Source organism: Stereum hirsutum (assembly GCF_000264905.1).
Source record: "Stereum hirsutum FP-91666 SS1 unplaced genomic scaffold STEHIscaffold_10, whole genome shotgun sequence".
Lineage (NCBI taxonomy): Eukaryota > Fungi > Basidiomycota > Agaricomycetes > Russulales > Stereaceae > Stereum > Stereum hirsutum.
This window is the reverse complement of record NW_006763140.1, coordinates 1,312,764-1,328,222: the sequence shown is the minus strand read 5'-3', so window position 1 is coordinate 1,328,222 and position 15,459 is coordinate 1,312,764. Positions and strand designations below refer to the sequence as shown.

General features: G+C 50.9%; 6 protein-coding genes across 6 annotated transcripts; 2 read left to right on the top strand and 4 right to left on the bottom strand.

Moving 5' to 3' along the window:
• The first annotated feature begins 2,010 nt into the window (after positions 1-2,010).
• Positions 2,011-3,637, top strand: STEHIDRAFT_122952 (SWIB-domain-containing protein). The gene is made up of 4 exons (XM_007306101.1): positions 2,011-2,803; positions 2,868-2,881; positions 2,943-3,137; positions 3,201-3,637. Exons 1-4 carry the CDS (start codon positions 2,222-2,224, stop codon positions 3,223-3,225), a joined length of 816 nt encoding a protein of 271 aa, XP_007306163.1. The 5' UTR covers positions 2,011-2,221; the 3' UTR covers positions 3,226-3,637.
• Positions 3,638-4,053: 416 nt separating this feature from the next.
• STEHIDRAFT_60457 (uncharacterized protein) lies at positions 4,054-5,382 on the bottom strand (the record flags this gene model as incomplete). The annotated part of the gene is made up of 2 exons (XM_007305694.1): positions 4,054-5,078; positions 5,148-5,382. 2 exons carry the CDS (start codon positions 5,380-5,382, stop codon positions 4,054-4,056), a joined length of 1,260 nt encoding a protein of 419 aa, XP_007305756.1.
• Positions 5,383-6,333: 951 nt separating this feature from the next.
• STEHIDRAFT_122949 (ribonuclease H-like protein) lies at positions 6,334-8,151 on the top strand. Its single transcript, XM_007306100.1, has 9 exons — positions 6,334-6,830; positions 6,897-6,979; positions 7,035-7,068; positions 7,128-7,315; positions 7,397-7,404; positions 7,468-7,484; positions 7,540-7,610; positions 7,693-7,724; positions 7,814-8,151. Exons 1-9 carry the CDS (start codon positions 6,711-6,713, stop codon positions 7,882-7,884), a joined length of 624 nt encoding a protein of 207 aa, XP_007306162.1. The 5' UTR covers positions 6,334-6,710; the 3' UTR covers positions 7,885-8,151.
• Positions 8,152-9,842: 1,691 nt separating this feature from the next.
• Positions 9,843-11,945, bottom strand: STEHIDRAFT_132528 (uncharacterized protein; the record flags this gene model as incomplete). The annotated part of the gene is made up of 9 exons (XM_007306099.1): positions 9,843-9,863; positions 10,113-10,581; positions 10,656-10,765; positions 10,825-10,876; positions 10,934-11,048; positions 11,114-11,399; positions 11,450-11,453; positions 11,512-11,640; positions 11,698-11,945. 9 exons carry the CDS (start codon positions 11,943-11,945, stop codon positions 9,843-9,845), a joined length of 1,434 nt encoding a protein of 477 aa, XP_007306161.1.
• Positions 11,946-12,026: 81 nt separating this feature from the next.
• STEHIDRAFT_122947 (uncharacterized protein) lies at positions 12,027-12,663 on the bottom strand. Its single transcript, XM_007306098.1, has one exon. The coding sequence runs from the start codon at positions 12,419-12,421 to the stop codon at positions 12,104-12,106; it is 318 nt and encodes a 105-aa protein (XP_007306160.1). The 5' UTR covers positions 12,422-12,663; the 3' UTR covers positions 12,027-12,103.
• Positions 12,664-15,146: 2,483 nt separating this feature from the next.
• Positions 15,147-15,455, bottom strand: STEHIDRAFT_158742 (uncharacterized protein; the record flags this gene model as incomplete). The annotated part of the gene is made up of 1 exon (XM_007306097.1): positions 15,147-15,455. One exon carries the CDS (start codon positions 15,453-15,455, stop codon positions 15,147-15,149), a length of 309 nt encoding a protein of 102 aa, XP_007306159.1.
• Positions 15,456-15,459: the final 4 nt, after the last annotated feature.

The following is a 15,459-nucleotide window of genomic DNA, read 5'->3' as shown; positions in this document are numbered from 1 at the left end:
TGATCTGTAGTAGCCGTTAGCACTAACGTGATTGGCTTCCAGTTGTTGGGAAGGCTCTGAAGCCAAGCCTCGACTTCGCTTTCTCCCTCCAACGCCGACTCGAAGGATTGATCTGCGGAATCTGCTGGCATGGGGTGAGAGATGGTGTTGAGCGGAGGCGTTACGCTTGAGAGAGGTGTTATAGTGTGAGGGGAAGAACGAAAGGATAGGGACAGCGTCGCAACTGAAACGAGACCTTATATACACGTGTGTCAGTTTATTGTTCTGCCCCATCAGGCAGATCAACACGATCAATATCGTCAGCGTGGGAGTGTTCCCACGCCCGCTTTCCCGGATTCCTCTCGGACTCTGCTTTACCAACGGTGTCTCATTGTGAGTCCTGACAGAACTAAAGAAGCTCCACATGCTGTGGCACTGACCATACTTATTTACTCTAACAGCTGGCCCTGTTATTTAAGCCGTAGTTTGCCAGTGGGCCCATCAGCTGTCGCTGGTATAGTACTATGTCTGTTCCGCTTACTTGTATACTCTTCTTCAACAATCTCCTGTAACTATTGTGAACACATCGCGGCTTCTGGGACAGTTACTCTGATACGGGCCTGTTCAGCATGACGTAGCCTCGAAGCCTCGAGGTGGTGTTGCTGGAGGAATTGATCTTCTTTCCTTTCTTCCTCGAACGAGGGCTACAAAGATTATTTGATGTCTTTTTGTTATCGAGCTGTTGTTTCCGGTAGGCGCTGTGGCCCTCGCTTCTTTGGTTCCGGAAAGCGTACGAGTACAGTAGATATCGCACGTTGTCCTAGTTGTCTTCCTTCCTCTAGTTGTGACACTGTTTTTAGAATACAGCATCATGTTGATTTGGTGTATGAAGACTGTGGAGAACAACGATTGGTAGACAACAGCGCTGTTCAGGAGGACAGTCACCCTCCGGTGTTCAATTTCGCTATCAAGGTCCAGGCCGGGTATGTATACGACTCACCAGGACCCCTGCATATGCCGGAGGAGGTCCCATCCGAAATCCCCAAATTTTGCCCTTTTTGTCGCACGATTTTGGGCCCATTTTTGTCCGCATGACGATGGTACCTCAGGATTTTGACCATTAGAGAGCGTGAAATCGCCCAAAATCGAAACTCAAAAGCCGAGACTGGAACGGTTGAGACTCCAAACTCAGTGGTGAGCGCTCGTGCCCGTGGAGCGAAACTCAATCGAGTTTCGCTCCAATCTCCGAGTTTAGATTCTCGCGGATTTCACGCTCTCTTTTGTCCAAGCGATGTCGTCCTCGTTGGGGGTTTAAATCTCGAAAGAAAAAGGTGATGTACACTGTCAATAATTCTCACAAAGGATGCTTGAACTGACAGACTTCTGAAATTTCAGCCTTTTTTGAAGGCTGACTGCACGAAGAAATATGGAGGATGAGAGAGTCGTATGCGAATCGTAGGACCACTGGCGGTAGCGGAAGGAGGGTCAGTACTGATGAAGGGATGTGATGATGTGTGGTGAGAACGACGAGTTGAACTTGAAGGTGTGCACTCAGGAGGACGTACTTTTTTTCGATTATTTTCATTCCTGGCTTTCCGTGTTTGCCGCCCGCGTTAGTTTTAAACACCTTCAACCTGGCCTGCACTGTTAGGTTTGAGTCTATCTGGCCTGTATCAATATGTATTGATATTGGTGCTCGTACACGCTCGACAGAGCGATGCACGGCTTTTTATTCTTTGTGTCAATAATCATGATTTTAGTTCTACGAGTCGGAGACACAGACCCAGCCTGAGTGGTGTTCCAATATAAAAGCATGAACCCCGTCCGAATTGAACTTTTCGCCTCCCTTTGACCCAGTTGCTTATTTAATTTAAAGATCAGCCTTCAGCGATCCAGCCTAAGAAAAAGAATCGAAAATAGTCTCACAAAAGGAGTTCGCGAACAAACAGACACTGTTTTTGGAAGGCCGAGCCGAAGGTTCCGCGCTTATTTCTTGACGCGACTTTGCACTTCTCCGTTCACGGTCACCCTCCAGTCGTCCTTCCTCAGCCTCTTGTTTTCTTCACGCTCCTGTCCACATACCTCAGCTCTTCGTTATCTGTACCGCTTGTCTCTCTTTCGAATCAATACACTGCGGCCTCTTGGTTGAGACTCAGCCAACCTTATCATAACAAAGGCTAAAACCATCTGACAATCTTGTTTCACGCCACAACTCCCTCCTGAAACCGAGAAGGACGCGACAATGGATATACAAGACCTCGAGCCCAAAATCCGTGCCATCCTCACCGCACCGGGCACTGACCTGAGCACCATCAGTGCCAAACGCGTCCGCAAACAGCTCCTCGAGGACGGCACCGCGCCGTCCGCGTTCATCCGCGAGCGCAAACACGAGGTCGACGAATTCATCGGCGACGTCTTTCGCCGAGTCTCCGAAGAAGTCGGTGAAGCTGGCGGCGGCGATGAAGACGAGGTAGACGACGATGTAGGTGACAAACGCAAGCGGGACGAGGAGTATGAGGAAGGAGGACTGGACGGTCAGGAGGAGGAAGAGGAGGTAGAGAGGCCGAAGAAGAAGACGAAGGCGAGTAAGGCTGAGATTGACGATGAGGAGTACGCGAGGCAGCTTTCGAATGAGTTGAATGGACGAGGGCGAGCATCGCGTTCCGGCGCGTCTTCCGGTTCTACGCGTGGGCGAGGACGAGGACGTGGTGGGGCGAATGGCGCGAAGCGTGGTCGCAAGGTCAAGAGTGCGGAGACTGTCAACTCTGGCGATGAAGGCGAGAATGGGGAGCCAAAGAAGAAGAGAGGTGGAGGATTTAAGAAGGTACGACCATCCTGCCGTTCGCTGGCTACAATCAATTGACATACACATCTCTTTACGACCACAGGAGTATCTCCTTAGGTATGTCGATAACCCTGTCTCTACATCATTTCACAGCTCACGCCTTATTATCTTTATGTAGTGGGCCATTGCAAGCGGTCCTGCAAGTTGACAAGATGGCAAGGCCGCAAGTCGTCAAACAACTCTGGGTTTACATCAAGGCGAACGACATGCAAAACCCCGCAAACAAAAAGGAAATCGTGTGTGACGAAAAGTTCCGTGCGATGTTCAACGTCGACAAGATTGACATGTTCAAGATGAACAAGGTTCTCAGCGAGTGCGTCTTTTCACCTTACTCTACAGCTGCATTCGCAGTGCTCAGCCGACTTCCTACGCGTAGGCACCTCCACGAGCCCGAGCCTTAGGCAGAGCCATGTACTTCCCCTGGACTCAGTCTGTGGCGTCTATTCGCAAACCCAAACCAACATCCCCTGTGTCACATCCCTCATCTCTTCTCATGCATCTCCTCAAACCATCAAAATCATCATTTTCTTGTTCATCGGTGGCTCGGCATGGTTCCACCCTTTCAAGCTCTGTTCTCGGTTCAGCGTTCGTCCCTGGCTGCAATTTCCTCTTTTTGTTCAATATCGTCTATATCGTTCCCCGTCTGTCTATATCTTCAATGTGTTTCTAATGATGCAGAATAACTGCGCGTATTTAAATACAGCGATTATCATCCTTTCCCCTCCCCTATCCCTATCCTTCCCGGTCGTTACCGCATTATTTTCCCCTTGTTGAGTCTGTACAAGCATTTCAATATCATCGTTTTGGGTCTCGGGCATACATAGAACCAGCTGGGTTGGGTCACGGTGTCCAGTATAGGCGTATGGAATTGGAAGGTCAAAGAAAAGGTAGTGAGATGAGGTGGTGTACAAAGCGTGCAGGATGCATATGTGTGGTATTCTACAGTTTTGTCAAAGGTAAGAGATATATTAATAAGATGATGAGAGGACGGTATGCAATGGAAGAAATGTAGGGGCAAGTATAAGACGGCAGCGACAGCGAGCGAAGGACAAAAAAGCGAAGCAAAACCCCGGTCAGTCGCGTGAACTTGTCCAATAAATGAACCGTAGCCTTAATCGCAAAAGAAACAAGAAGCATCACAGAAAGGGGACCCAATACTTCAACCACATAAACCCCCCACCACGTCATACCAACTCACCCTCTTGCACCCAAAGCACGACGTCAACTCTTCAGTTCAACGTCTGCAACTTCGTCCACTCCTTATCATTCGCGTTGAAATCCACCCCCTTTTTCCTCCACCACTCCCTCGCCTTCTCCCCTCCCCCAATCGCATCCTCTAACGCCTCCTCGATATCGCACATCTTATACTGCACCTTCAACCGACTCTGATCCCACCACTCCAACGACTCAGGCTTATTATGCCTCGTCGCGCCCACCAACACCTCCTGGTCATAAAACAGCTGCAACCCACTATTCAACCACCACTCCAGCACCTCCACCCTCCCATGACAACTAGCATGATACATCGCCTGCTTATCATACGTATAATCCAGCCCCGAATGCGCCCACCACTGCAACGCGGAAACGTGCCCCGCCGCGCTTGCGGTGTCCATGACCCTCCCGACCTTAAGCTGAATATTCTCCGCGTGCGACCTCCACCAGTCCAGGACGTGGAGCTGATTCTTCGCGGACGCGTGTTCCAGCGCGGCTTCGGTGAACTCGAACGGCAGACTCGACGATTTGAGCCACCAATCCAACGAACCGACCTGTCCCGCTTTGGAAGCTCCGTCTATGGCGTATTTGATGGATTTTATTTCCGAGACGACGAAGTCGTTGGGATACTCTTTCCGCATCCCGGCCCACCACTCTAGCACCTCTACCCTTCCGAACTCGCTCGCCACGAGCAGGATCAAGTCATGTTTGTACATTTTTCGGAATAACGATCGATGATTGAGGAAGAGGTAGGTGAGGATATGTGTATACGCGAAGCGGATCGTGAGTCGTGCTCCGATACTGGTGGGTGGGTTGAGTGACGGTTGGGAGGATACGAGGAGGGGAAGGTAGCCTGTGAGGAGGGCGTTGTCTGTCGGCGAGGCTCGAGTCCAGTATTGCGGGCGTTGTTCGAGAGAGGTGGGGAGACCGACGGCTTTGGTGAGCTCCCAGTCGCCGATGTGATCCATGATTTCGGCCATCAACTCGACAGGTAGAGGGGGGAGGCGACGTTGTCGGACCTGGTGCGTCGAGGCGTTAGTGCCTAACCGTGGCCGGCTGGATGTTTTTGGAGCCTCGATGACTGAGGGTGCGTGTGCGCCGTTGGCCTGACTATACTCGGTCGCGGACGGTGAAGGGGATGGGGTGGTGATACCGTAGAGGTTGAGATCGTGGTCCGCGAGGCGCGAGGCAAGATCTATATCCGAGCCAGTAGACGATAGCGACCTGATAGAGCAGAACAGACGTAGTTGCTCGTAGGTGAGACGTCGGTAAGCGTTATGTATGAGCTCGGCAGATGAGCCTGGCACAATACATGAGGATGATTGACCATTCGATTTCGTGCTCATTGGAGACGATTGCTACGAAAACAAGAGAAGATGAGTATGAGTACGAGGAGTGTAGTGACCGAAAGCTGCATTATATTGGAGTCTGCACGAATACAACAACAGCAGGACAACAGGACCCGACAACCGGACAGTGCCACTTGGCAGCAACACTTTTACCACTGGCGGCTCACTACCGATACACGTTCGTCCCGCAAAAACGACCCATCCCTCCCTCCCTCCCGCTCACCGACTACATCACAGATCTGCCGGACTATGAAACAAGAGTGAATGCGGAAGATTGCGACGAACCTGAGACACTAGACCCATGGAGGTTTCCCCGTCCCACTCACTGGATGAGCAGTATACGGTGGGTGATGGTGTTATAGGGCTGGCAGTGTTTGAGCTTGGATACTTTGATGATGTAGGTGTCTGTAGCAAAGACGCGTCAGTGGCTTGTAGCGAGTAAGGACAGAAGTGGGAAGTCAAGGAGAAGAATCGGACAATCAGGCTCAATCGAGAAGGTGCTATACCCGGTGAAATACAGGTGCATCGGAAGGACGTCATATCAAGGGTATCACGTCGCTAAGAACAGTTGAATGCGTAAAAGGCCTGCTTCTGTGCATCGTTGAAGAGGAGCGGCAGCGCAAAGGTACGCTATGGGCCACATCTGGGCCGACCCATGGGGCTTTGCGAACGAGAAGATGCGGCCGAGACCAACCTGTAGAGTATATGGGGATTGAAGAAGAGTTGGGGTAAAACACACCTGAGCCAAATCTCCTATGCATCTGCAGCACTCAGTACACTTTGTCCTCATCAACCCCACATGCATCTGCATGAACTGACCGCGAGCGTGAGGGGCCACAGTGAGCTTCCCTTGATGCCAGAAAGATTGGGACAAAAAAATAGATTAGAAGAACGGAGCTACAGAAGGATTAGGGCGATTCAGGTGTTTTGATAAACTATCAGGGCGAGCAAAGGGAGAGAGAGCTAGGAGTGGTGGTGGTTGAGAGAGAAATGCGTTCTGCATGCGACGACCGCGACTGGAAATTGCGGGGGCAAATTAGGTAAGCGCTGTGGCGTCCACTGACGTTTGTACCATTCTTGTCCAGCAACACTACGTTTGCCAGGCTACGTCGACTGTAGTCCACTAGCAGCCATATCGTAGCCCTCTAGGTTTTACTACGCTACGGCGTCGGCTTCAATTCTTCCTTTCTCCTCCCTTCACGTTCCGAAAGAACCGAAACAACTCTATGTTTAGGCCTTTACTCTCTGGGCCTTCTCGCAGAATATGCAGCTCTCTCCGCACACGACCAAGTCAGAATTATCTCCAACACAGACATTACAACATCATGACAGGAAACATGTCAAAGAAGACCAAGCCTCTCGACGTCAACTGTGGCCCACTTGTCTGGATAGACTGTGAGATGACTGGGTTGGACTACCAAACCGATACTATCCTCGAGATTGCGGTGCGCTTCTTTCTCTGCCTGTGCTCAACTAAGATACTGACTGCGTGCGTTTGTTGTATTGAATAGGTGCTGATCACCAACGGTGAACTCGACATCGTCGACGATGGCGTAGAGTTCGTGATCAAGAAAGACCGGGCTGTCATGGACAAGTATGTAATACCGTATAGTATACCTATAAACATACTGACATATGCAGCGATACAGCATGAACGAGTGGTGCATCAAACAACATGGTTTTGTAAGTTCCTTTTTGCCCTCAGGATTGACGCATTGCAACTCACGTACTGCCTTCTCCAGTCAGGACTGACCGAGAAATGCCTCGCTTCCCCCTTCACGTTAGACGTCGTACGAGATTCCGTCCTCCACTACATCAAGTCATGGATTCCGGACCAGCGCGTAGGTGTCCTCGCTGGCAACTCCGTGCATGCAGACAGAGCATTCCTAGCTCGCGAAATGCCAGAACTAGTAGACTGGCTTCATTATCGGTGCTTACATTCCTCTGCCCGTTCTTCTGCACCCGTTCCTAAGACATGACACGCAATATGGCCCATTCGTCTCACATTCAGTATAGTTGGTGAGCAGCTTCGGGTCCGATAAAATAAAATAGTTTGGCTTATGGAGATTGAACTTCGAATAGATGTCTCCTCAATCAAGGTATGACCCGCCTATTCTTCCTCGTGCCGAACATAATCTGATTGCATCATCGTAGGAACTACACAGACGATGGTACCCCACAAAATTCATCCCTCAAGAGCAATGGGGAGAGCAATCCTCACACCGGTACGCTCTCATTCCCTTGCCTCAACGTAGTAAAAGCACAACAACCAGACCTGACCCCAACCCTTGTGACTATCCTCCGCAGCGCCCTCGATGATATCAAGGCCTCAATACGAGGTTCGTTCATCCAACCTTGACTTCGTCTGTGCGCATGAGCGACCCGCTGACGGATCTATCCTTGACGTGGTTGGTAACATGCTCTATAGAGCTGAAATGGTACAAGGAGAACCTATTCCTTGCGCCTGAGGCTGCTGCGCCCATGCTTCGACGGCCTTGATCTCCACCTCTTACTCCAACTCATCGGTCTGTCGGTCATGGAACAACCGACACTGCTCTCTTCAGCACGATATTTAGGCCCATGGTCAATCCGAATGGGGATCGTAATTCTCCATACTCACTTGTGGCTTTCGATCCGTGTATTCTACTGTTTCCTCAGTTAACGAGGTTCACGGCGCGAGTCATGTCGATTTCGTGTGGTCGGTCGAGTCTATAATCGCGACCCCACCTAGACTCTTACAATTCACCCAATCGCATACACTCTTTTTAACCATCGCCTACCCAGCTTTTCACAAAGTGGCCAAGTATCCCCGACTCGACCAATCTTTTCAACACAACCAAAGCCCAAAATACAGGACTACCAACCTCCACACCGATCCCCGGCGTGCACACTCGCCGGACCGCCCTAATACTTTCATGCATGCCTCTTTCTCAAGCATCGACTCGGTACCGCTGCACTGTTCTCATCGCACATTTTCGTCCTTGTCCACGAGCAGTCCATCTCGCCACGCTACACTACCTCAGCTTTAACTAGCTCCTTGAGGCTCACGAACACCTTAATCTCCCGGCTCCCAAACTCTGAAAGGCATCACCACTTGCGCTAATCTGAGGCATTGACACGAATACAGGCGCATTGCTCGCGTGTTTCACTTACCGCTGTTTAGGTGTTGAAGTCGTAGTGGAGTTCAACTCACCACATATGGTTTGCAAAACCGCCTTTCACCCGCCCTATCCCTCTCCTTGTACTTTGACTTGCTTGGATACACGGAAGTGAAGATGGGAGCTAACGAGCACAGGGTTCAGAGTCTCTTAGGGCATCCACGATGAAAGCGCGGGTTTGGAAAGTGTGGCGCAATGTGGCGCAGCGTTTAAAAGCCGCATACCGTTCTACTCTGCCAGGGCGATAGCGTATCACAGAAACCGTGCTTTAATTTTTTTAACGGCGCTTTACAGTGCTTGAACTCGTCCAACATTCAACGGTCCCGTTGAACGTGCCCCACATTTTGGGAGCAGCGAGAGCAGGAGTAAGTCATTTTTCAATACGCAGCACCAACACTCAGCTCGAACTACTCCTACTACGCATAGCACGCGAGCTTACCATCGGCCAAGTCTCGGAATATATCCTATATTCGTTTGCTCAGTGACGACCGACCGCCGGCCCAAGCTACTAATCTAACCCAAACACTAAACCCCAAACGAGTTCATCATGTGAGTTTCCTCCTCCTTCAAGCCGGCTCCTCATCGGTCCTTCTACGGCTGGCATCCTCATTTTCTCCTCTCCAGAAGATCCTCTGGCTCGGTATCACCATACACCAGCCACAAAACACAGCGAAGCGGTACGCTCCTTCATCATGGGAACAAGACCCGCACAAATCCCACCTCCGCATATTTACCTTCCACTCACCGTCCGGCGTTTTACATCCGTGGGCGTGACCCGCATCGTCGGGGGTCTGCGTGAGAGCTTGCTCTCAAGATCTGAAGCTCCAAGCTCGAGAATGAGATGGGATAACTGATACCCAGCTCGCGAGATGTGATTATTGGAGGCGGGCGAGAGAGTGCGCGCTCAGGATGAGTCCGAGTGAGTGGAAAGACTGGCCGTAGGCTGTGGACTGTGTGAGTGGGGGCCGACACACTCACTGCGTACTGCTGGGTGTGATGTACGTATGAAAATCGATGCATACATATGGACACACGATTTACTCGACAACTCGCCAGGAAAATAAATCGGGGTAGAAGTGCAGCAAAACAATGAATAGCGGAAGAGTGAGCGCTGGCGAGCAGTCGATTCTTAGCCTATCAGACTTAAGAACAAGAACAAATGGAGGACGTAGGTAAAGATCGCAAATCGATAATAAAAACAAACACACGCTGGTGAAATATAACCCCACACCCCATCCCAATCGCGCCCGAATGATACCCAAGCAACGTGCACAGCGAGAGGCCAGAAAAAATGGGAACCTAGAAGTCCCATAGTGTACCCTGGGAGACCGATGGCCGAATGAGAATTAGTACACGGTCCCACCAGATATCGCACTCCAACGGCGAACAGAAAGAGGGTGCGGAGTAGTGGAATATGGGAAGAATGGAGTGTGAAGCTTGGGAGGAGATGGAGGGAGGGAAAGCAAACATGGCCGGAAGAATAGCACATATGAAGCTATTTCCCTCGTCGCGGTGAAGCAAAAAGAGAAAGAAGAAAAGGAGAGGAAAAAAGGAGGAAACAAGACGTACGAAAGCTGGTATGCCCGCCTGCTTACATCCCTCCATAAGGTCTGCATTGCCCTGGTAGTTCGACGTGATGAAAACGACCTCGGCATTGAAACTCTTATACGCGTCCTTCACAAGCTTCATCACATCTGGTCTCCCGCCCCTCTGTTTCGAGTCCCAGAGAGTCATCCGTTCTGGCTCGATACCCTTCTTGATCAGCCCAGAGATCGTAGGCCCGAACGTCTTTTCTTGTTCTGAGCCGATCCAGATGAGATACCAGTCTTTGCTCTGCAGACATGTTGAGAGGGCGGCGCCGAGACCGGTACCGGTGCATACTCTGATCCCGCGTTTGTAGAGCTTTGAGGTATTTGAGACGCCGGGGAATTTGAGTTGACGGGTCCAGACGTGTGTTGGGGGGTTGGTGACGAGGCTGCGGGTGAAGTCCCCTTGAACACCACAGATTAGGTAGTGGTACTTTGCGTGACGACCTTCGCTGTTGGTTTCCGGGACATTTATATTAGTTATGGTGTGTATAAACCACGTCAACAGAGATGACTCAGGACGTACGATATGATGCCAAAAGCATGGTACTCCATGATGGACGAACGCGATATACGGGCAAGAAGGCCTTGTTGCATACCGCGCTCGAAGCGAAGGATAGCGACCTTTGGTGACGGCTGAAAACACATGCATAAGAATAAATGAAAGATTGTGCGACGCGCTGACGCAGACTCACGACTTCGATATCGACAGCAACCTCGCGTACAGTAAACCAAGGGATCATGATACTAGAGAGGTGTCATCAGTATGGCCCTTAGAAAGATCTTAGAAGAAGTTCGACTCACAAGACTGTCATACCGAAGGCGAACCAGAAGTCTTGCTGTCGGAGAACACGGCCGCTCGGGTTCCACGTGTGCGTGTCAAGGTCGTATGAGTCGCCCAATACAACGAATATCCAAGCTACAGCATCGTCAAAGTGTCAGTTCATTATCAAATTCAGCCGAAGCGTAGTAAAAGTAACATACTAGAAAGAAGACCGACCCAACCGATGAATCGATGGTGGCGCTCGAAGACGTTATGATGCGTATTCCTGACCCACGGGAAGGCACTCGCGATACTGATGGAGACAGCCAAGTTGGTGATAACTCCAGTGATGAGGATGGAGTTGTGGACGTCCTTGTGGTCGATGAAGATCAGGACGACGCGGAAGATGAGCCATGCGAAACCAGAAGTGGCGCAGCCTGAGTGGATGCCACCTAAATGTTGCAGGGCGGATGTGCACCCTAGCCGGAACCATAGTGGCGTGCGGTCCTATCCGAAAGCGAATGAGTGTGAATAACATGATTTGGAATGGAGCACACGTACCTTTGCGAAGAGGGAGTTTACGATGAGATAAAGAACACGTCCGAAAAGCTCATTTCACATGAGGATGGCGAAGAGGAGGTTACCGAGCACGAAGGCACCAGTATAACGTCGTGGATATTGCCAGACGCCGGTGGAGGCGAGGACGAGACCAACAAGGTTTAGTGACGTGACGAAGGCAAAGAATTTACTGTGAGTAATATGAGTATGTTCCTCGACAATAAAATATATGGAGACGGTGACCTACCGATAAGTGTTGAACCAAAGCGCTGCTCGTACTTTGAACGGTGCTCGCTTCTTCTGTGGCGGTTTTCTCTCTATCTTCTGTGGTGGCACAGGCGGGAGCAAGCTGACCTCGGTGACAGTCTTCTCATTGATGTCGTTCACGACGGTGAGGCGGGCGTTAATGGCGACATGGGTGGGCTTGGGCTCGGTGGGGAGGACAATGTCCACTGTGCCCTTCTCGGGATCATCGACGAACTTTGGGTGCGTCATGGCGGCGATAAAATGGCGTGAAATAGACGGAAGAAAGGGAGGCGGGGAAATTAAGAGTCGCAATCGAATGTGGGGGGCTTTGAAGCACGGGTGGACGGAGAGAAGGGGTAAAATAGGGAGCGAGCGGGTGGTGGTCTATGTCACCGCTTGCAAATCGATCAACGGAGAGAGCGAAGAGAGGAAAGCAGACGTCTGTCTGCGGTGCACTGGCGGGCTAGAGACACGGAAAAGAAGGGGGGAGATTCCAGAGAAAGGCCGAGAGAGTTTAAAAGAGTGACCGAAGAGGATGCGATGTTCCGGGGGGTACGCCACACCCGCCAGCCGGGGTGAGAAAATAAGGAGAATTGGAGTGAACGCATCGCAGAGTCGCTATTTGAGGATCGTCCGTGGAAGTCGATCGGGCAAAGAGCCAACAGTCTCTCGTATGTCTCCAAGCCTGTCTCCTTGCGTGAGAGTACGCTCGCCGACTTTCTCATCGCCTCCGAGATATCTATCTGGGCCGCGTCCCTCGGTTGCGCACCGTGCCTAGTAAAGTTGCCAGGGGAGAGTATTTTTCATTATTTCCAGTATAATGCCCGCAATTCCTCCGCCACGTTCCATCCCGATACGCTCAGTCCGCTCGAACAACAGATGCAGTCATCGAGCGCGTCAGTATAATGCTCCCCGAGAAAGCCGTGACGTTGAAAAGCTCCCCGAACCACCCGAGAGATATCAACTAGTTCAAGTCGATACCCAAAACGGAGCACATTGGAGGCCGAAGAATAAACAGAACATTGAGGAGACAAGGATAGCAAAAAATGGGATGGTCGTTTGGTTGATCGTTCAAGACTGCTAAAACGGATCCGGAGGATTCTCGCGTGGCGTCGCCCGGGCCGCGTCCGAGCGGGCGGTTCCCTGTCATTCTTCCACCAAACCCAAACCAAACCTCAAGCAAACCTTCACGAAGCCATTAAGCCGTCTTCGACGAACCCTTTAGCTGGTCAGTAAACATTCTAACATTTGAACTTTTCTGCTCCATCCCGGAGCGAGGCTGACTATGCAAGCTCCAAAAGAGCCACGTCTGGATGGCCTAATGATCTTGGTTTAGGTCACAATGCTTCATCTGGGCAAGGCCTCCATCTCGGACGCTCGTCACCTTTCCATTGCACTTGGCCTCTGTATCTCTTTTGACCGTTCCTTAAAATATATTTCTGGATTTTTTGCGCACACCTGCATGCCCACGAGATTGTCGGACCTCCCTTGGTGGTGGTAACCGTTAATGGTCCTGGGATTTTTAACCCCGTCATATTGGTAGCGCTCGAACCACAGATCTAATTTAGTCTTAGCTGGGCCGAAGAGGACTGGCTGCGTACGCATCCTACCTCATTGCGTGATTCTAGGCGACCTCTCGATTCTCTGGCCTGCTCTCGACGTCGACGGTCGACGACTACGTCCCGAACGAATTGTCGATGGGAGCTACTGTACGTCCCCGTGGTCAACGCCTCCCGAAGCTTTCCCATACTCCTTGCGCCACCCAAACCCCTCCCCAGCCTTTCCCCAGATTTTCCCGGATTGGGGACGGAGCCTTGTCTCAGGATAGCTCACATCCGAGGCATCCGCAAAAGCGCGCTATCTTCATCATAATTTAATCACAATTTACCCCTCGGTCACCAAGCGCTACCTTCCATCTTCGTCTCTCGTCCCGGAGAGATATGCTTCTACACGCGAAGTCAAGATAATCCGTCGATAACCCGTTGCGTTTTCCTTACTTTCTGTTTCGGAGATAGTGGTGCGTTCGACGAAGTAGCATCTCTACGAACAAAAGGTGCGTCATTCGAAGCCTGTACATTGTTGTGATGTCGGGATGACATATTGTAGCTATCCCAGTATTATACGTTTACATTTGTAGCTCAAGAAGCGCTTCACCGAATTCACGCCCACGAGAATATCGCAAGCCCGGCATACTTTCGACAGACACTTACCCGAGGCAACTCTCAACTCATTCTAAATGGATGGGACTCAACCCTCCACAACGCTAGTAGCGCTTGAATCACAAGTTCGTTCCTTGGCCCCGCTCTAATAACCTGCTTTCAAGCCTAGACGACGATTCTATATCTCTAGCCTGTTCTCGCCATCCTTGGTCGTTAGTCGATGGGATCCTAAACCGCCCTCATGATACAGTTTCCCCCTACTTTCCCTCCGAAGCTTTCCCATCCTCTGGTCCAAGTCCGACACCCAGTACCTCCCGAGCTGCTCGCTCGAAGGTCACTTACCCCATACGCACGGGAGGCAAAACCTTACGTCGGGAGCTTCGTCTTCATCCCGACGGTATCTTTACATAGATGTGCTATCCCTGTCCTCATCATTCAACCCATATTTATCCCTCCGTACTCCACCGTTTCTGACCTCTCCAAACGCTTCTTATCACGAATAGTTCCTCCTTCTCGACAAACTGACATTATCCTCGGCATGGGGAGAGATACGACGGATCATCTACGGGACGTATTCACTTCCGGAGTATATCCTGCGGTACGATGTTTATTGATCGTGATATCGACAAGGGGCATCTTCACGGAGTGTGGTGCGTTATACAATTCTCGGTTCGAAGCTTTGGATGCAGGTCGTCCATGGTGCTCTCTTATCAATATCGGTGTTCACGAACGTCATTCCCCCACGAGCAGGCCGTGATGTAATATAAACTCCATGCGTAACGATAGGAATTCTCGAATTTCTCGAGTATAACGGAGGGCGAAAAGGAACAATCCGCCTCAAGCGACTTGAAGAACAAATAGGGCCCAAGTAATCCGATTTGTATCCGAGCTTATTTCGACGTGGCCTTCACAGTAAATGCATACAATATCTATCTATTATGTTCAAGATTGAGGTCGCATATGTCCCAGTGAAAGTCTATCGTAGTTCAGTTGAACCGAACGAACGTCTAATAGTGTGCAGATATTGTCCCAGTTCGCCATATCAGCACCCTAGCTAAACTCCCGTTCCGATTGTCATAGTTGTGGTTTGAAAAGTCCGCACCGCACCCCTCAAGGCATAAAAGTATGCCGTTTCAGCTTTGACCTCTCGAAAGCTTTGGAACCTGGACGAGCGCACTGACCTTCAATTTGTCTTCTCCTAGCTCTTGACCCTAGTCTTGACCTCGACACTACCGTGGCCACTGGTGTGGCCACTTGCGGAATTACAACCGAGGACGGGAAAGCACAGACGTCAATGCCTTGTTCCTTTCACAGTGTCAGCGTTCTCGGTTTTGGAAGCCAGCTGAGCTCCAGCAAGGGCAGACAACAGCTCTTCCATACTCGATTGCTCGACCTCCTCCTTCTCACTCAAGACCTCGAAGAGGATCTCCCAGAGCAGGTCGTCGATAATCTTCTCTTTCTCGTACACCCAAGTTTGCGGCATGCCGTGCTGCTGTACGAGCAGCGTGAGGACGCGTTCGGTGGTGATGCTTCTCAGGTCAGTGTTGGGTGCGGTGAGTATCAGTCGGATTTGACGTCGGATATTCGAGATGGTGGACATGATG

What these genes read in the sequence shown, in the direction of transcription:
- STEHIDRAFT_122952 (XM_007306101.1), top strand. Translation starts at nt 2,222, where the DNA reads ATGGATATACAAGACCTCGAGCCCAAAATCCGTGCCATCCTCACCGCA. An exon ending in ATGAACAAGGTTCTCAGCGA is followed by an intron (nt 3,138 to 3,200) that starts GTGCGTCTTTTC and finishes TCCTACGCGTAG; the next exon opens with GCACCTCCACGAGCCCGAGC.
- STEHIDRAFT_122949 (XM_007306100.1), top strand. Translation starts at nt 6,711, where the DNA reads ATGACAGGAAACATGTCAAAGAAGACCAAGCCTCTCGACGTCAACTGT. An exon ending in GCATCAAACAACATGGTTTT is followed by an intron (nt 7,069 to 7,127) that starts GTAAGTTCCTTT and finishes TGCCTTCTCCAG; the next exon opens with TCAGGACTGACCGAGAAATG. An exon ending in TATCAAGGCCTCAATACGAG is followed by an intron (nt 7,725 to 7,813) that starts GTTCGTTCATCC and finishes CATGCTCTATAG; the next exon opens with AGCTGAAATGGTACAAGGAG.
- STEHIDRAFT_122947 (XM_007306098.1), bottom strand. Translation starts at nt 12,421, where the DNA reads ATGAGAAAGTCGGCGAGCGTACTCTCACGCAAGGAGACAGGCTTGGAG.